Raw genomic sequence first — 14,613 nt, 5'->3', positions numbered from 1 at the left:
GGTAATTATTTTCATCTTTGTTGTAAAAACTGAGATTTTTCTATTGCTGTTATATAAAAAAAGTGATTTGAGACAAGTTGAGAAACTGCTGAAAAGTTGTTGAGTATCTGTTGCTTTTTAGGGATTAAAAGGTGAAGATGTATCTAAATGTTATGGTTTCACTCAACTGGAAATAGACCTGATCATCTCTTAGTTCTATGCCGTTTAACTTATCTCTAATATTGAGACATAAAATACGTTTCTCTCATAGTTTAGAATGAACTAGAAAAAGCAATTAAAAGTAACATGTAAGTTATCAACTATTTCTTGCATTTCTAACAGTGGATTCACAAGAACGATGGGTTGCTTCTCTGATGATACCTATGTTATAGTCTACTCTGAAACCTATATGTCAATCTTATAGTCGCAGCTTCAGAAAGCGTACAGTATGTGGAACTGTTTTTACTTATGAATAAATTATTTGATTATGTCTAACAACCAAATGACTTTTACAGAAAAAAACGTTAAGCTAGTGGAACAAAATTGTTACTGAAAAAAAAGAACATTTGTTGGTAGCTCTATTAGCATCTAACAACGTTAATAAAAATCTAGCATAAAAAAAAAAACGTTAATACATTTCATATTCTTAGTTTATAATAGGCTTAGCACTGATGAGACAAAAGTAGATGATTTTTTCACTCACATCAGTTTTTGAAGTTCATTTTTTTGCAGTTTAAAGAGCTAATTGCTCCATATGTAAGATGAGCTTTCCTATTATTGAGGTTAACTCTGTAGCCTCCATTCGTTACTTTATGACAGAGGGATTCTGTCAGTAATATCTGGGTGCAGATACAAGTGTAACATCCTATTATCTCCAGTTCACCTGGCTACTTCATAAAGTATTAGCAACAGACAGAGAACAGTGGTGATGGTGTGTGAAAGTGGATAAAAAATAAACTGCTGCAAATGAACCTCAAACCTAATCAGACTTCACACAAGAGAATATAACTTTGGTCTAGTGAGAGCAAAAGGGACACATTTCAAAATAACTAACAACTTTTTTTTTTTACTCTCCAACTTCAGATGACATTATGCCTCTAAACAAAAGACCTGTGCAGCTGCAGCAACACAACTGGGCTTGTTTCTCTTCTTTCATGCATGTGCACAACACTGGTGTCATTTCAACTTGTTGCCTGGAAAAAAACTCGGCAACATGCAGTAAGCTTCTTTAAAGAAGAAAACTAACTTACAACAAAGAGCTCGAAATACCTACTGAGATGCTTTGCAGCTGGAGGTGTTGGGAACTTGTTTTTGTTTAGACAATGTTTTGCAGCCTTCATCAGCGGGAACCTTTAATCACTGTTGGGAAGCCAAGTCCTGGCTCCTTTGTTGTGGTATTAAACTGAACGCAGTCAAAAAATTCTGCAGAAAACATAAACTGATGGATTCTTAAATGACCCTGCGTGAGCCTATATGTTATTGAACATCCATGGTAAATATCGGATAAATATAGATCTTTCATTTCAGAAAGAGTGGGACAAGCAGCTGTAACAAAATACTGTTATTAGTGAGCAGTGACTGCTACAAGAGTGCTGCATCAAAACACTAAATTAAGGCCACCTTCTTTTTATCCTATCCCATATTTTGCAGTTCAAATGTGCAAGCAACATTTTTTAAAAACTCCCCTTTGCTTTATTTATTTATATTCGTCGGTTAGTGAAATATCTGAAGGAGATTTATCTTTGTGGAGCTAAATAAAAGGAATGTGCATGCGTGATCTCTTCGACTTGATTAGAGGAGTTCAATTTAGACAAGGCAGATTTGTTTACTTCACGAAATGTGATGGACGAGACTTAATATCGTTAACGTGTACCAGATCCCTGTTGGAAAGTTTGAGTGCATTGGACTCATGGTCAGCGTCTCTGGAGTCATGTTTAACTCTGCATGTAAACAATATGCTCTTCAGTTTCCACACACTGGCCTGGAAATGAGGCTGGCGGGGAAATTCTGCATCACAGCATATAACGCGGGGGCTAATGAAGTATATAGGTGATAAAAGTTAATTAGCAATGCTTTCCGCCATTCACGGAGATTAAGAGTTAAGTGTTAGTGAGCTAATCGAAATGATTGTTCACCCTGGAATAACATTTTCATTTATTAGCATGCATACCACCATTTGCACTTCTGCTCAGCACCAAAACAAGCTGATTTCTGGGCACGACTATTGCACATCATACCTCATCATATTAATAAAACAATGAAAAACTTTAGAGGATGTATAAAACATGTTCGATTTGTCACATATGGTGGAGAAATGCATGCTGCAAACAGGAAATTGTTGCACCAGAGTGAATCCTTTCTACATTTTCTAAGTTAGTCGGGTTAGAAATGTGCAGTTAGACGATCAGGGCCCAGCAGTGCAATCCCCTGCAGGTCAGAGATCAAAGAGGACGTTTGTCCCTCCCCCTTACCCTCCATCTCCACACTGATTGGCTCTGAGTCAGGTGACCCTTGTTCCCCCACAGGGGGAAGGCGATCAGGACCTGTACCTCTTTCAGAGTCACCTGCCTCCTTTGGGAATGCCGCCCCAAGATGGGTGGTGGTGGCGCTTGTGGGTGTGGTCTTCCCTGTGGTTGTAGCGAAGGGGGAGGAGGAGGAGGAGGAGGAGGAAGGGAGGGCAACAGAGTGAGTGATTAGTGAAATGTGACACAGCGTGGAGAATAAACTTTAGAGAAATGAGGATGAGTCCTGAGTGGAAAGGAAACCTTCACCTGTTAAAGCAAACACCTTATAATGATGAGCAACATGATGATCACACACAGCAGATGCTAATGACAACATAACAGATTTTATTCCCTTACCTTCCCTGAAATTTGCTACATTTATGGACAAATAGAGGATCTACAGATTCATGAAGAACAGAGGCGTCTCTATGACAAGTTCTTTGTTAAATACTGAAACCATTGTGGCATGTGGTCTAATACTAGTACTATGGAGTATGTATGTTTCATGCTGGAAACACATGAGTCAAAATGAAAGACTGAAAAGCTGTTACATACATCAGCTCAACTTTTAAAATAAGTTGGGCTGTAGTGCAGAAAGATGGTTCTATATGACAGGAGCGACAATAAACAATTTTAGATGTGGGTTAAAGAGGCATAATGCTGAAAGTAAAGAAAATTACTTCTGTTCAATGCAGGTAGCCCCTGCTCGACCTTAGAAATCTTTTTAAAGCTCATGTCCGGTATGCATATACGTAAACTTTTAAATTTACCTATTTTAATATATATTAATATTTTCTTTTTAAAATTTCTAATCTTCAGTGCACATTGAGAGGTATGGACCAGGGCTTGATTCCTGGCATATGAAAACCTAAAATATGAATTGTATAGTTTTAAAGCGCAAAAAAAACTGTATTAAATAATTTTATTGTAAAAAAAAAATGCCATAAATGATAATACTGTTATTTATCATCTTGATTTGGATTCATACACTTGGAAAAGTGTTGGAAGTTTTTAACCTCTTGTTGGTGGAATACACTGCAGACTGATTTGTTTGTTTTTAATAAGTTGGGCCGTTCGCTTGAGCAGCCTACTTAAAATTACATTTACTAACATATTATGTTTGCTAACAGAAATACTGTCAGATTACCCTCAATTACCCTAAAACGAGTAATGATTAGCCCTGATTTAGACTATTTTTCAACAGTAGATATCTTCTAACAGTTCATTTGATTTGTTTTCTAATAAGAAAGAAAGAAAAAACATCTGCCCCCATCTTTAAGCCAGCTAAATGGCAGTGTGGAGCAACGGATGGGGGAGTGGTGTTTCCTAACCTGTTAAATACGTGAATCTTTCTTGTGGTGTGATGTAGGATGCTGGATACTGTCCGCTCTCTTGTAGAATATTTTTGCACTTAGAAGGCTGTTAAACTGAACTGCTGTGCAACAGAAGTATGGGTGAATGAATGCGAAGGCAAGAGAAAAGTTTACTCCAAGGTAAACTTGGAGCTCCATGGTCAGGGTTGAAAATGTATATGGTGATGTAGAGAAATGCTATACTACTTTTTACAAGGCAACAAACACATTCTTTATAAAGTCCATTAATGTCTAGTTTTATTTCACCTAAACTCCCTGATAACTGAAATTAAAAGTGCCTATACTTCTATTTTTAAACCTTTGATTGAGCATCTGTTCCAATAACCTAAGGGCTGGTTTGTCAATGACCCTCCTCTTGTGAGTATTCTTATTAACAAATTCAGTCCTAAGCCCTGCAGAGTCAATCAGAGCATTGCTGGATGTAAAGTAGTGGATATAAAAAGTCAAGATCAAAGTTCCAATCTTCTTCTAATTTCAGGCCTTGTAAAACAAGGTTTTACTCTTCTAGTCTGGCTTTACTAGTAATTTTCAAACAAAAAACGATAAGATCAAACATGAAAATAAGAAAATTATACTTTCAAATGTCCTTTTATTACCTAAATCCACTGCTTACATTCTTCTTCTGTAAAACAGGATTTTTTTTAATATTAAGCCATATTCTAATTAAAAATGGACACTTTGAACTAGCTGTGGCCTTAAAGTTTGTAAAGTGTGACATTTCTTAAATGTTAAACTTCTGAAATGTACCCAGCTTCAAAATGCTAACCACATTGCAAAATGTGTATAAATTTTTTTTCCTTATTAGTATTAGCTTACTGTTTAATTTCATTCAAATACATCAGATTGTCATGCAACATTTAGAATTAGGAATTGCAATGAGACAGTTTACATGTGTAATATGTGTCTGTTAATGCATGTGGCCGATTAGCATTAGGGAAAAACATTGAGACGATGCTATTTGTTTAGCCTGATAAAGCAGACTAAATTTGAGATCAAATGTGTAATTTAGTCTAGCCCTGATGAATGAGACATCAGAAGATTGTTCATGAGAACAACCGTTGTCTTTCAGCCATTTCTGTGCCTATTGGCCAACGTTCTGACCTATGTGCGCAACTGACTGTGACGTGGTTAGCGCGACAGGAAGCTGGTGGGGGAGTGTAAACAAACAGCCTGTCGGTAAAATGGCGGATACGTCCTTCTTAAACATGAATGAGCGCAGAGCCTCTTCCTGCTCAGGTTTCAACAAAAAAACCCCAGTCTAATCCTTCCAAAACTGAGTCAAACGAGAACTGTTCAATAGATGTTGCCATCTTCCTTGTTGTGCTTTCTTTGCTTTGTCGTCACACCCTCAAAATCCCACCTGCTTTGCATCCAGAAATTCAAAACACATCTCTGCTTTGTGATTGGCCCGCCAGTTTTAGGGCCTGGGGCATTAATCGAGGCTAGGCCAAACTCGCAGGCAAAAATGATTTTGGCCGCTGGTGGGTGGGGCTAGTTTAGTAGGCTACTATTTGTTCATATTTATCCAAATGTTTCTCCCGTTTCACTCTATAATACTGACCTGTCCTTCTGTCCCACCTATTTCTATCCTGCTTTACATAAGCGTATCGTCCTGGTACGGTTTTTGAAAGACAAGCATAGCCTGCCCATCAAAAGAAACTCCTCCTTTCATTGCATGAATTACAATGAAAGGGTCATTTTAATTCATGACCCTTTCATGAATTACGATGTTTAGTTCCTAGGGTCAGAACTAAACAGGGGGAAGCAGCTTTCAGTTTCTATGGTCCTCACATCTGGAATAAACTCCCAGAAACCTACAGGTCCGCTGCTATTCTCAGTTCTTTTAAATCAATGCTGAAGACTTTCTTTTTGATGTTGCCTTTCTCTAAATGACGTTCATTTCTTTACCGTTTAATCTCTTATACTGGAATTTTTATTCTTGTGTTTCATTTGTTTTTATTTTTAACTGTTTCTTCAGTGTTTTATTTTTTATTTTTTACTGATTTTATGTAAAGCACTCTGAATTGCCCTGATGCTGAAATGTGCTATACAAATGAAGCTGCCTATTCTTGCCTACAAAAAAAAAATAATCTCCTTGCTGGGAGATGGATCTGCTGCTTTAAAAACTGACTACTTTGGAAAAACACACCTAAGGAAGGATGTGGAGCCCATGTAACCTTCCTACCTAGACTAGAGGAGCTCTGTTTAAAAGCAATCCGTTTAATATTTAACATCCAGGCTTATTCCCAACCGTCATGTTGGAGCAGACAAGCACACAAATCAGACATATGCCAAGAAACATGCTGGGCATTATCCGCCACAGGCCTTGTATTATTACCAAATTAATTTCAATGACACACTCCATGTCTTGATTGAACTGAAAGCTCTCTGTTGTCCTTAAACTGCGGCGAGCAGCATGCTGTTTTTGGCGTGGCCCTAAAGCACTAATAGGCCAGCAGTAACGTTAGCATTCTGCAGCACTGACACTTCGGCTGGAGGGAAAGTGATTGTTTTCTTCCTCGCTGTGAGCCAGTTGACAGTATTCACTCCGAATGAGGTGTCCCGTCACTTCACCATCTGTGCTGGGCAAATTAAAAACGCACACCACAGGGTGTTTGGCCCCGTCAGTGCCACTGCTTCATCATTATTTTTTATAGTCTGCCAGAATTAAATTTCGGGAATGGTAAAGTTAAATCTCATAACTGATCTTTTTTTTTTACCCTCCAAGAAATAATCAGTAACAAGATCAGCTTCTTGATCTAACCAATCACACAGCAGCCTGGTGTGATTGTGTGGGTAGGAAAAAGGATAGAAAGACTAAACCCCATTTGTTTTTGTTGTTTTTTTTAAAGGGAAATAGAATCCCTCATGACAACAGCTTTGTTTGACATATGGGGCATTTTATTGTCTAAAAGAGCCAATAATTGATCTGAAGTGGAGGAATTTAAAAGGTTTTTTTTGTGAGTCAGCAAGAAAAAAACCCAAAAACAATTAGAGACAACATTTGAGGATCAGGCTGAATGTTGAGCATTTCAAACAGAGCTGCGAAGCATCTTGGTGCTGAGAACCCAGCAGGATTAAGCTGTGGATTGCTCATCAAGTCTTTCTATTGGGTTGCAATTCCTCCAGTTGGAAAGCTTACTGGGGGGGTTGTATTGGTCCAAAGTGAAGGCTTGGGGAAAAAAACATGGCTTTTTTTTTCAGACAACGAAACAAGAGTGATGAACATGGTTCGGCTGAGCAATAATCTCTCATGCCTGCTAAGATGAAAGCTCTACATTGACACTAATCACTGATTTGAATCTGCTCTTATCATTGTGTACTACATGCTTTAATTTTATATTTGAAAAGAAAAAAAAAAGAAATGTCAACTTTTCAGAAAAAATGGTGAAGAGGAGCTTTACATCTAAGTATAAAAGCAAATGTTGCATTTTGCAAGCATCCAGGCACTGCCTCACTCTGATGAGATATTGCCAACCCGCTATATTTTGCCTTTCATTCCGGCTTTGCCAGCAGCCGCTCAGCCTGGCTGGCGGGAGAAGTAATGGGACGTGACAGGGATGATGATCTTTCTTGATACAGGGCATTAGGCAGCTTGGCCAGCGGAGCTCCTGGTCCATCAGAGGAGTGTTGCCCCACACAATGGCTTCAATGTTTAAACTGTCAAACTGGCAGAGAGGGAGAAGAGACTCCATCTATTTAGCTGCCTCAAAACCTCCCTCATAGTTAGATTTAAATCAATTTACATTCCACTTATAATTATAAAAAAATACATTTTATTGAAGACATAGTGTTGAGTCTTATGTCTTGAAGTTTATCATTATGTTTTTTTACAGGAGCGAATCAGCTCTGAGAAACCTCATCGCTCCCATTTAAACTATTATTAATGTCCTTTTAGTACCATTGTTTCGTAATTTAACTGAAATTGAAGACTTTAAAAACTGTAAACATGCCCCAATTAAATAGAAATAGCAAAGCATCATGAGTCATATGAGTTGAAAATCTTTCTCACACAAAACAAAGCCCTGACATTAATTCAAAAAGCATTTAGTCATTTTGTCTAAAGCTGTTTAATCAAAATATGTTCCTGTATTATCTGCATTTGCTGCCTGAATTACAATCCAGGAACACATTTACCTGAATTTATGGGAGAACCGAGTAGTAAATAAACAAATGCATCCAAAAATATAATAATATCACATTATGTATGTGAGTCCTCTAGTATGACGGAGTATTAGGAGTATTAGAGATTTTTTTTTCTTAAATTTTGAGAATAAAGTCGTAACATTAAGAGAATAAAGTCACAATGAGAATAGTAATAAAATCACAAGAATAAAGTCGTAATATTAAGAGAATAAATTCCTAAAATTACGAGAAACAAGTTGTATTTTATGACAACTCTTACAAGAAGCACTGTCTTCCCTAAAATGAGGAATATTGAGCATAATCCGAAGTTATACTTTGGCTCTGGTTTGACAAATAAGGAAATCTTTTAGCACCAGCATCATATTGGGCAGTAGGTCAAAGTGGACTCAAGTTGCTGTTTGGTGGAGCTGGTCGGCCATCTTGTGCCGGTCAGAGCTCGAAGCGTTCTTTCTGAAACGGATTGTTGTATTCTGGTAATATTACGACTTTATTCTCGTAATATTACGACTTTATTCTTGTAATATTACAACTTTATTCTTGTAATATTACAACTTTATTCTTGTAATATTACAATTTTGTTACTTTATTTATTCTCAAAAAAAAAAAAAGCCTGGCCTTTATACTAGAGTACGTTGTACTCTAGAGGTCATAGAAATAATGTGCATATTATGAAATGTTCCCTTCAAAGGACCAGAATGAATAAAAAACTGTTATTTGTATAGGGGTTAAGAAAAAAAAAAAACAACAGGGAAAAAAAAAGAGAAAGAAATATGTAAAATATATTTGAAAAGTAAAATAAAATCAAAGCCTGTTGATCCAGGTGTTCTGAGTAGAAGCAGGTTAGTAAATAAGATAAAAAATATGCCCACTGACCATAAGCTGAATCGAGAGCTGGATTGTGCTTGCGTGTGGTCGCCAAGACGTCTGAAGTGAAAAAAGAACAAGTTATTACAACAAAATTCAGGTTGTTCCATCTTACACTCAAAGCCGAATGATTATAATGGAACCATTTTTAAAAAGATTTTTCATATGAAAATGATCAAATGCAAAATGGTCGCTAATGTTTGACTCAAAACTGAAAAACTGCTTCTCAAACAATTACAAAATCAACTGAATTGCTGCTGGAGGGGAGCTAAATCTATTAAAAAAAATTGTCCCTTGACCATAGGCCGTTAAACGTAATCGGTATGATTACCCATTCTAATCAAAGGGCCATATTTTTTGTCTTGCAGTCAAACCTTGTATATTATTTTGCATGTGATCATTTTGATACATGGTTTCACATTCATACTGTAGATAAGAATGAGATGGGAAGCAGCTGATGAGGGATGAGGGTTCATAAACTACCACAGTTTGAGGAGTTAAAGCAAAATGAAGCAGCTTTGCCTGGAAAACACTCCAAAAGGAATGTGACATATTCTCAGTGTTTTTTTTTTAACAGCTGCAGTAAGATTCATAACATAAAAAACGCTTCAGAGCCTGAGTCTGATCAGCTCGATGCGTTCAATCTCCAATCAGATACAAGGATTAGCAGATTTTCTTGAATAAAATTCCCCAAAGAGCCCAAATTTCAATTATTTTAAAAGGAGAAACTTTATATGTGAAGAAGCCCCTATGCAACTTTAACTTTATTATACAAAAACCTCCTGTCAAACTAATCAATGTAAATAAAGGGTTTTGCGTCTCACCGTGACAGGTATCGGGATGCTGATGGTAGCCGTTCTCCACATCCTGTTCAAATCCGCTTCTGAAGATAAACAGTAACAAAGAAACCTGTCAGTAAATTTGCATCAATCCATTTCACCCACATGTCCTCTAACAAAGCACCTCTTTATAAAATTGAGTTTGCTCTGAGGACTGTTTGGAGATCGGGATGTAAGTGCACGGCTATTCAATTTAATTTGTTTCATGTCTGCTTAAGGTTGGAGTTCTTCTCATTGGGGTACAGGTACAAGAAAAAAATTAAGGGAAAAAGCTGCTTTTACATGAATTTCCTTTAAGGTTGCATCAACCTTGTAATATTTAGCAGAGTTTATTTGTGAAAAGTTGTAGTTTTCCTCTGTGACTTCCTCCTGTTCCAGTTATTTATACGGCACAGAGCATTTTCTCTGCCTTCACCAAAGTTACCACTGGTAAAATTGGTACCTGCAGTTTCTCTGCTCTGCAATGACAGCGTCAGTGTGTGGTTGTGGAGTGTTACAGAAAAATATGACAGAGAAGTGTGTTGATTTACAGCTACTGACACAAAAACCTGTCATTTACCAGTGATATTTATGGAGACGTGCTTCCTTGCCCTGAACCTCCTGCTGTTAATGGCATCAGGAGATTAGACAGATAGTTGTAAACTTATCTATACAGAAGGATGGTGGAGGCAAAAATAAAAATAAAAAGGAAATAAATTCAGATACATGGGAGCTTTAGAAAACAAATTATCTTTAGAAGTTTGTTTATCATTGATTTATGACATGGAAAAGATTGACAGGATGATGATATACGCGATACTTTCTCAGTGCTATGTGGAAAACATTGACTGAACTGTAATTTATATTTAAAATTCTGCTATTAGATGTAAGGATAGTCATAAAATACAAATAATCAAAACTAAAATAAAGCAGAGGTTTTTGGTTAACTTCATCAGTAAAACCACAAAAAAATAAAAAATTCCCAAACAATCACAATAAGACAGTATTAGTATTTTCTTAATATTTTTGCCATGAAATAAATAAAACATAAATTTATTTATTTTGACTAAAACTTAATTAAAACCCCTGAATTTTTAAAAGCAGCTCAATGAAGCTCCCGTTTTTCTTTTTGTGTGTGTGTGCCATTTTCATGTTGATGGAGCCAAATCCACCTCCTCCATTCACTTTCTAAACTGCTCCAAACTCAACAGAAAGCATGATGAGTAACTTTCTGCTGCGCTGATTAAAACGAGCCTACAATTTTTACGCTGTTTTTCCTCATATAAATGCTCTTTCTTTCCATTTCACATTTGTTAGAAATCGAAGGCTCATCCAGACTCCTTTTCGAGATGGTTGGGTAATGAGATTGAATCGGACGCCTTAAACCGTGCTGAGGTTCCCACCAATGCCAGCAATCCTCCCACACGGTGCATTGAACCAAAATAAAACAAACACAGGCCCATAAACAGCACAAGCTCAAGTGTAATGATCCAGTATCCTCTTGGTATAAGCATCCATGCACACTACCCCCATAACAAACCATCCAATTAGTATCTTACATAACACAAAAAAATACTTCTAATAAGGATTTTATTTTTAGAATCTACCTATAAGTAACAATACTACTTAGGCACAAAATAGATTTTTGAAAAATGCACACTACAATTATTCATTCTAAACAGCAGAAATCACTAAACACAGGAAAAGCCAAAAAAATAAACCAAAAAAATACCACCTCCATCATCATTTTAATTATATTAAACCACAAAAATACCAACAGATTAGCTAAATTAAAAGACTAAACAAAAACACTGACATTTTAGAAGACATCCATTAGATACAATCATACAGTATTGCAAGTGGGACCTTATCAGAGCAACACTTTGATGCAGAAGTTGAGATGTATAAAAGTCTAAAACTTAGTGGGCTTTTCACCAAGGTCGAGGTTCTACCACTAAATCAGGGCTGGTTCTACTGCAAGTTCATTAAATACTTAAAATCAAAAGAAATGCTTTTGTTTTCCACACCCAGTGGTCAGAATGTGCCAAAAAATTTAGTTTTTGAGGGGCTACAAATAGGTAAATAAATAAATTTGAGTTTGACTTTTTCTAAATAAGAACACATTTACTGTAGAGTTTTGCTAATTATATGTATTTAAATACAACAAAAACATGTCTGCTTCAGCGGGAGACTTAGAATGCCATTTTCTTTCCAAAAATCCCATTAACTGTTTGCATCTGTGTGGCACAATACAAATTCAACCAACAGTGGAACATTAATGATGACAATGGGTTTGACAGTCTGTTAGAGATGAAAAAAAAAAATCTTTAAACTTTAACACAATTAGAACCAGAGAGCAGGAAGCCATAGGCATTATAGCTTTCAGCAGTAGGAAAACTGAAAGGAACATTTGTTTTTTGTTTTTTCTTTTAGAAACATGTCGATTGGTCATTCCAGCTGCTACAACAGTGAGACAGACTTTAACCAGCCCTGGAAGATTGGCTCCTCTTTCATTTTTTACTTTTGAGGTTTTGGTGGAATCATATTTTACTATCTGAGTAATGAAAACGTGGCATGAACCACATTACTTCCATTTGCACTTATCGTGGGGATGATTTAGTTAAATTGGTGAAGGACATATTGAACCAGAGCTAAAATCAGCAGGTAACTGGAATCTGAATGCATTAGAGCAAACTAGCTTTTTTGCATCTTGTGGGCTTTCCGCCTCTGTTGTTCCTTCTCTGTTTTGTTTGTCTGTTGTAGCAGGATAAAAGCTATTTGGTTCCTAAACTCCATTATCCATCCTAAATGTTGTTCTTTGGAGGCCTTCCGGAATAGTGCAGCCTAATGTTAGATTTTTTTGTAGTTTAGACATTTTTATATCAATTTAAAAAAAAAGTTAAGTATGTGTTTTGCCTTTTATTTGCATTCATGTCAAACACCATGAAGCAATACTACTGAGAAAGATTCATGAACATTTATATAAAATTTTTATTTCCCTATGTTGAACAGGAAATCTGCTGCTATTTGACATTGCTAATTTTTAATGCTTACTTCCCCTTTTTCTTTGGAAGAGTAACTTTATCTTTATTTTGTTGTTGATGTGCTTACTGTATATAGTGCACTGACCTCTGAACTAACTGTTATCTATGTCGAAATGTATAATTTATTTCCTTTAAGATGCATCCTTCTTTGTGAAATAATCTCTAGAGGTTCTAGAGAGGTTCCTAGAACAAAGCCAACTTTCTTTATTAGCTGGTTGAACTTTTTTAAAAATTATTTGTTCTGATGCTATGGCCCTAGCAGATAATGAGAAAAAAACAGACGACAATCTCTACAACAGATTTATAGAAGATACCTCACAGCTTTCTGCAATCGCCAAAGGACGTAAACTTCCTCTAGAGGTACAGTCTGCTCTGTTCTTTCTTGTACAGTTGTGTCTCCAGTTGAGTATGTTGTCCAGGTGAACATTAAAGGTATTAATCCTTAATAATTATGATACCTCCACCTGAGTTTTCTGGAGTTTCTCACAAGGTAATTCATGTTGAATCATGTTAAATGCACGGCTGAAATCAAAGAATATTATCCTCACAGTGTTGTCTGCCTTGTCTAAATGGCAGTTTGTTGAAGCAGGGGTATGATGACATCTTTAACCCCAACTTCACAACCATAAGCAGACTTGAGGGGTTTATGGTAGCTGCATTTTAGTCCAACAGGAGTATATCTAGGACCTTAATGTTGTGGGATGTCACGGCAACAGGTCTATAGTCAGTGAGGATGGTAAGGAGAGCTTTCTTTGGTACTGGAACAAAGGTAGGTAATTTTCCACATCACTGGGACCATCTCCTAGGTCAGGCTATGGTTGACAAGGTGATATAGAATCCAACAGAGCTGCTCTGCACAGGCCTTCAGGAATGTTTGGCTGACACCATCTGCACCTGATGACTTATTATTCAGTCTCTCTAGCTGCCTTTTCTCTTCACTTCTAGAAACACACAGGTAAAAGGTGGAGGGGGCAGCCTCAATCATCTGATTTGACTGGGGGGAAAAAAAACACATAGAAGCAGAAGGGCCAATTGCAGAGATAGAAGATAAAACATTTGAGGGGTAACAGATAAGCTTTAGGTCAAAGGAGGGTGAGATGTTAATTTAACTGTGGGTAGGAGAGAAATACGCTTAGCATGTTACTAAACTGAACCTATTGTAGAATCTGTTTAGCTTAGCTGGGCTCTATCAATACTACCATCTGTCTGATACCATCCTTTTCCTTAAGCCTTTGATCTCACTTATCCCCATTCACAACTCTAATATTATTCTGCTGTAGCTTGCTCTGCAGCCTCTTCCGTTATGCCTCCTTGCTTTCTCATATCTTGACCTTAAGATGCTTCTTTATACTCATGTAATTCCATGTATTCCTTCCTGAAGGCTCTTTTTTCTTCTTAAGCAATTACTTCGGATCGCTTGTGATCCAGGGTTTATTATTTGGAAGGCATTTTACTGTTCTGTTGGGATGGTGTTATCTGCACAGAAGTTTAAGTTGTCAGTCACACACTCTGTCATTGCACTTATGTCCTCTCCATGTGGCTGACACAGTGCATTCCAGTCTGTAATATCAAAAACTACCTTGCAGGTCTTCTTCAGCTTCATGTGACCAACGTTGTGCAGTAATTTTAAATGTGGGCTGAGAAAAACATAATTGTGATCTGATTTCCCAACAGGAGGTCTTACTGTAGAGATGTAGAAGTCCTTCATATTTGCATAAACCAAGTCCAAGGTTTTTCTCTTGTACAGCAGATGACAAACTATTGGAAAATGGGCGGTGCAGCAGAGAGTGAGGCAAAATTTAAATCACCAGTTATTGCCACAAATGTATTTGGCTGTTGAATCTGTAGCTTCGCTACAACAGAACTGATTACATCACACACAGTG

The 14,613-nt window shown here is 36.9% G+C and overlaps 1 protein-coding gene across 7 annotated transcripts in view; it reads right to left on the bottom strand.

The window, feature by feature from the left end:
- The window catches only part of sema6e (sema domain, transmembrane domain (TM), and cytoplasmic domain, (semaphorin) 6E), a 200,590-nt gene that overhangs the window by 19,389 nt on the left and 166,588 nt on the right, over positions 1 to 14,613 (bottom strand). For 5 of the 7 annotated variants that reach the window (XM_038282462.1, XM_038282461.1, XM_038282460.1 and 2 more), the window contains 3 exons: positions 9,691 to 9,749; positions 8,876 to 8,926; positions 2,451 to 2,606 (listed from right to left, as the gene is read on the bottom strand). In XM_038282462.1, coding sequence (XP_038138390.1) covers positions 2,451 to 2,606; positions 8,876 to 8,926; positions 9,691 to 9,749 — 266 coding nt within the window. The remainder of the gene's footprint in view (positions 1 to 2,450; positions 2,607 to 8,875; positions 8,927 to 9,690; positions 9,750 to 14,613) is intronic. The other 2 variants (XM_038282466.1, XM_038282467.1) reach the window with 2 other exon arrangements.

This window comes from Cyprinodon tularosa, unplaced genomic scaffold (genome assembly GCF_016077235.1).
Source record: "Cyprinodon tularosa strain WSP-4 unplaced genomic scaffold, ASM1607723v1 ctg183, whole genome shotgun sequence".
NCBI lineage: Eukaryota > Metazoa > Chordata > Actinopteri > Cyprinodontiformes > Cyprinodontidae > Cyprinodon > Cyprinodon tularosa.
The sequence above is the reverse complement of the archived record's forward strand: the minus strand, read 5'-3'. Positions and strand labels throughout refer to the sequence as shown.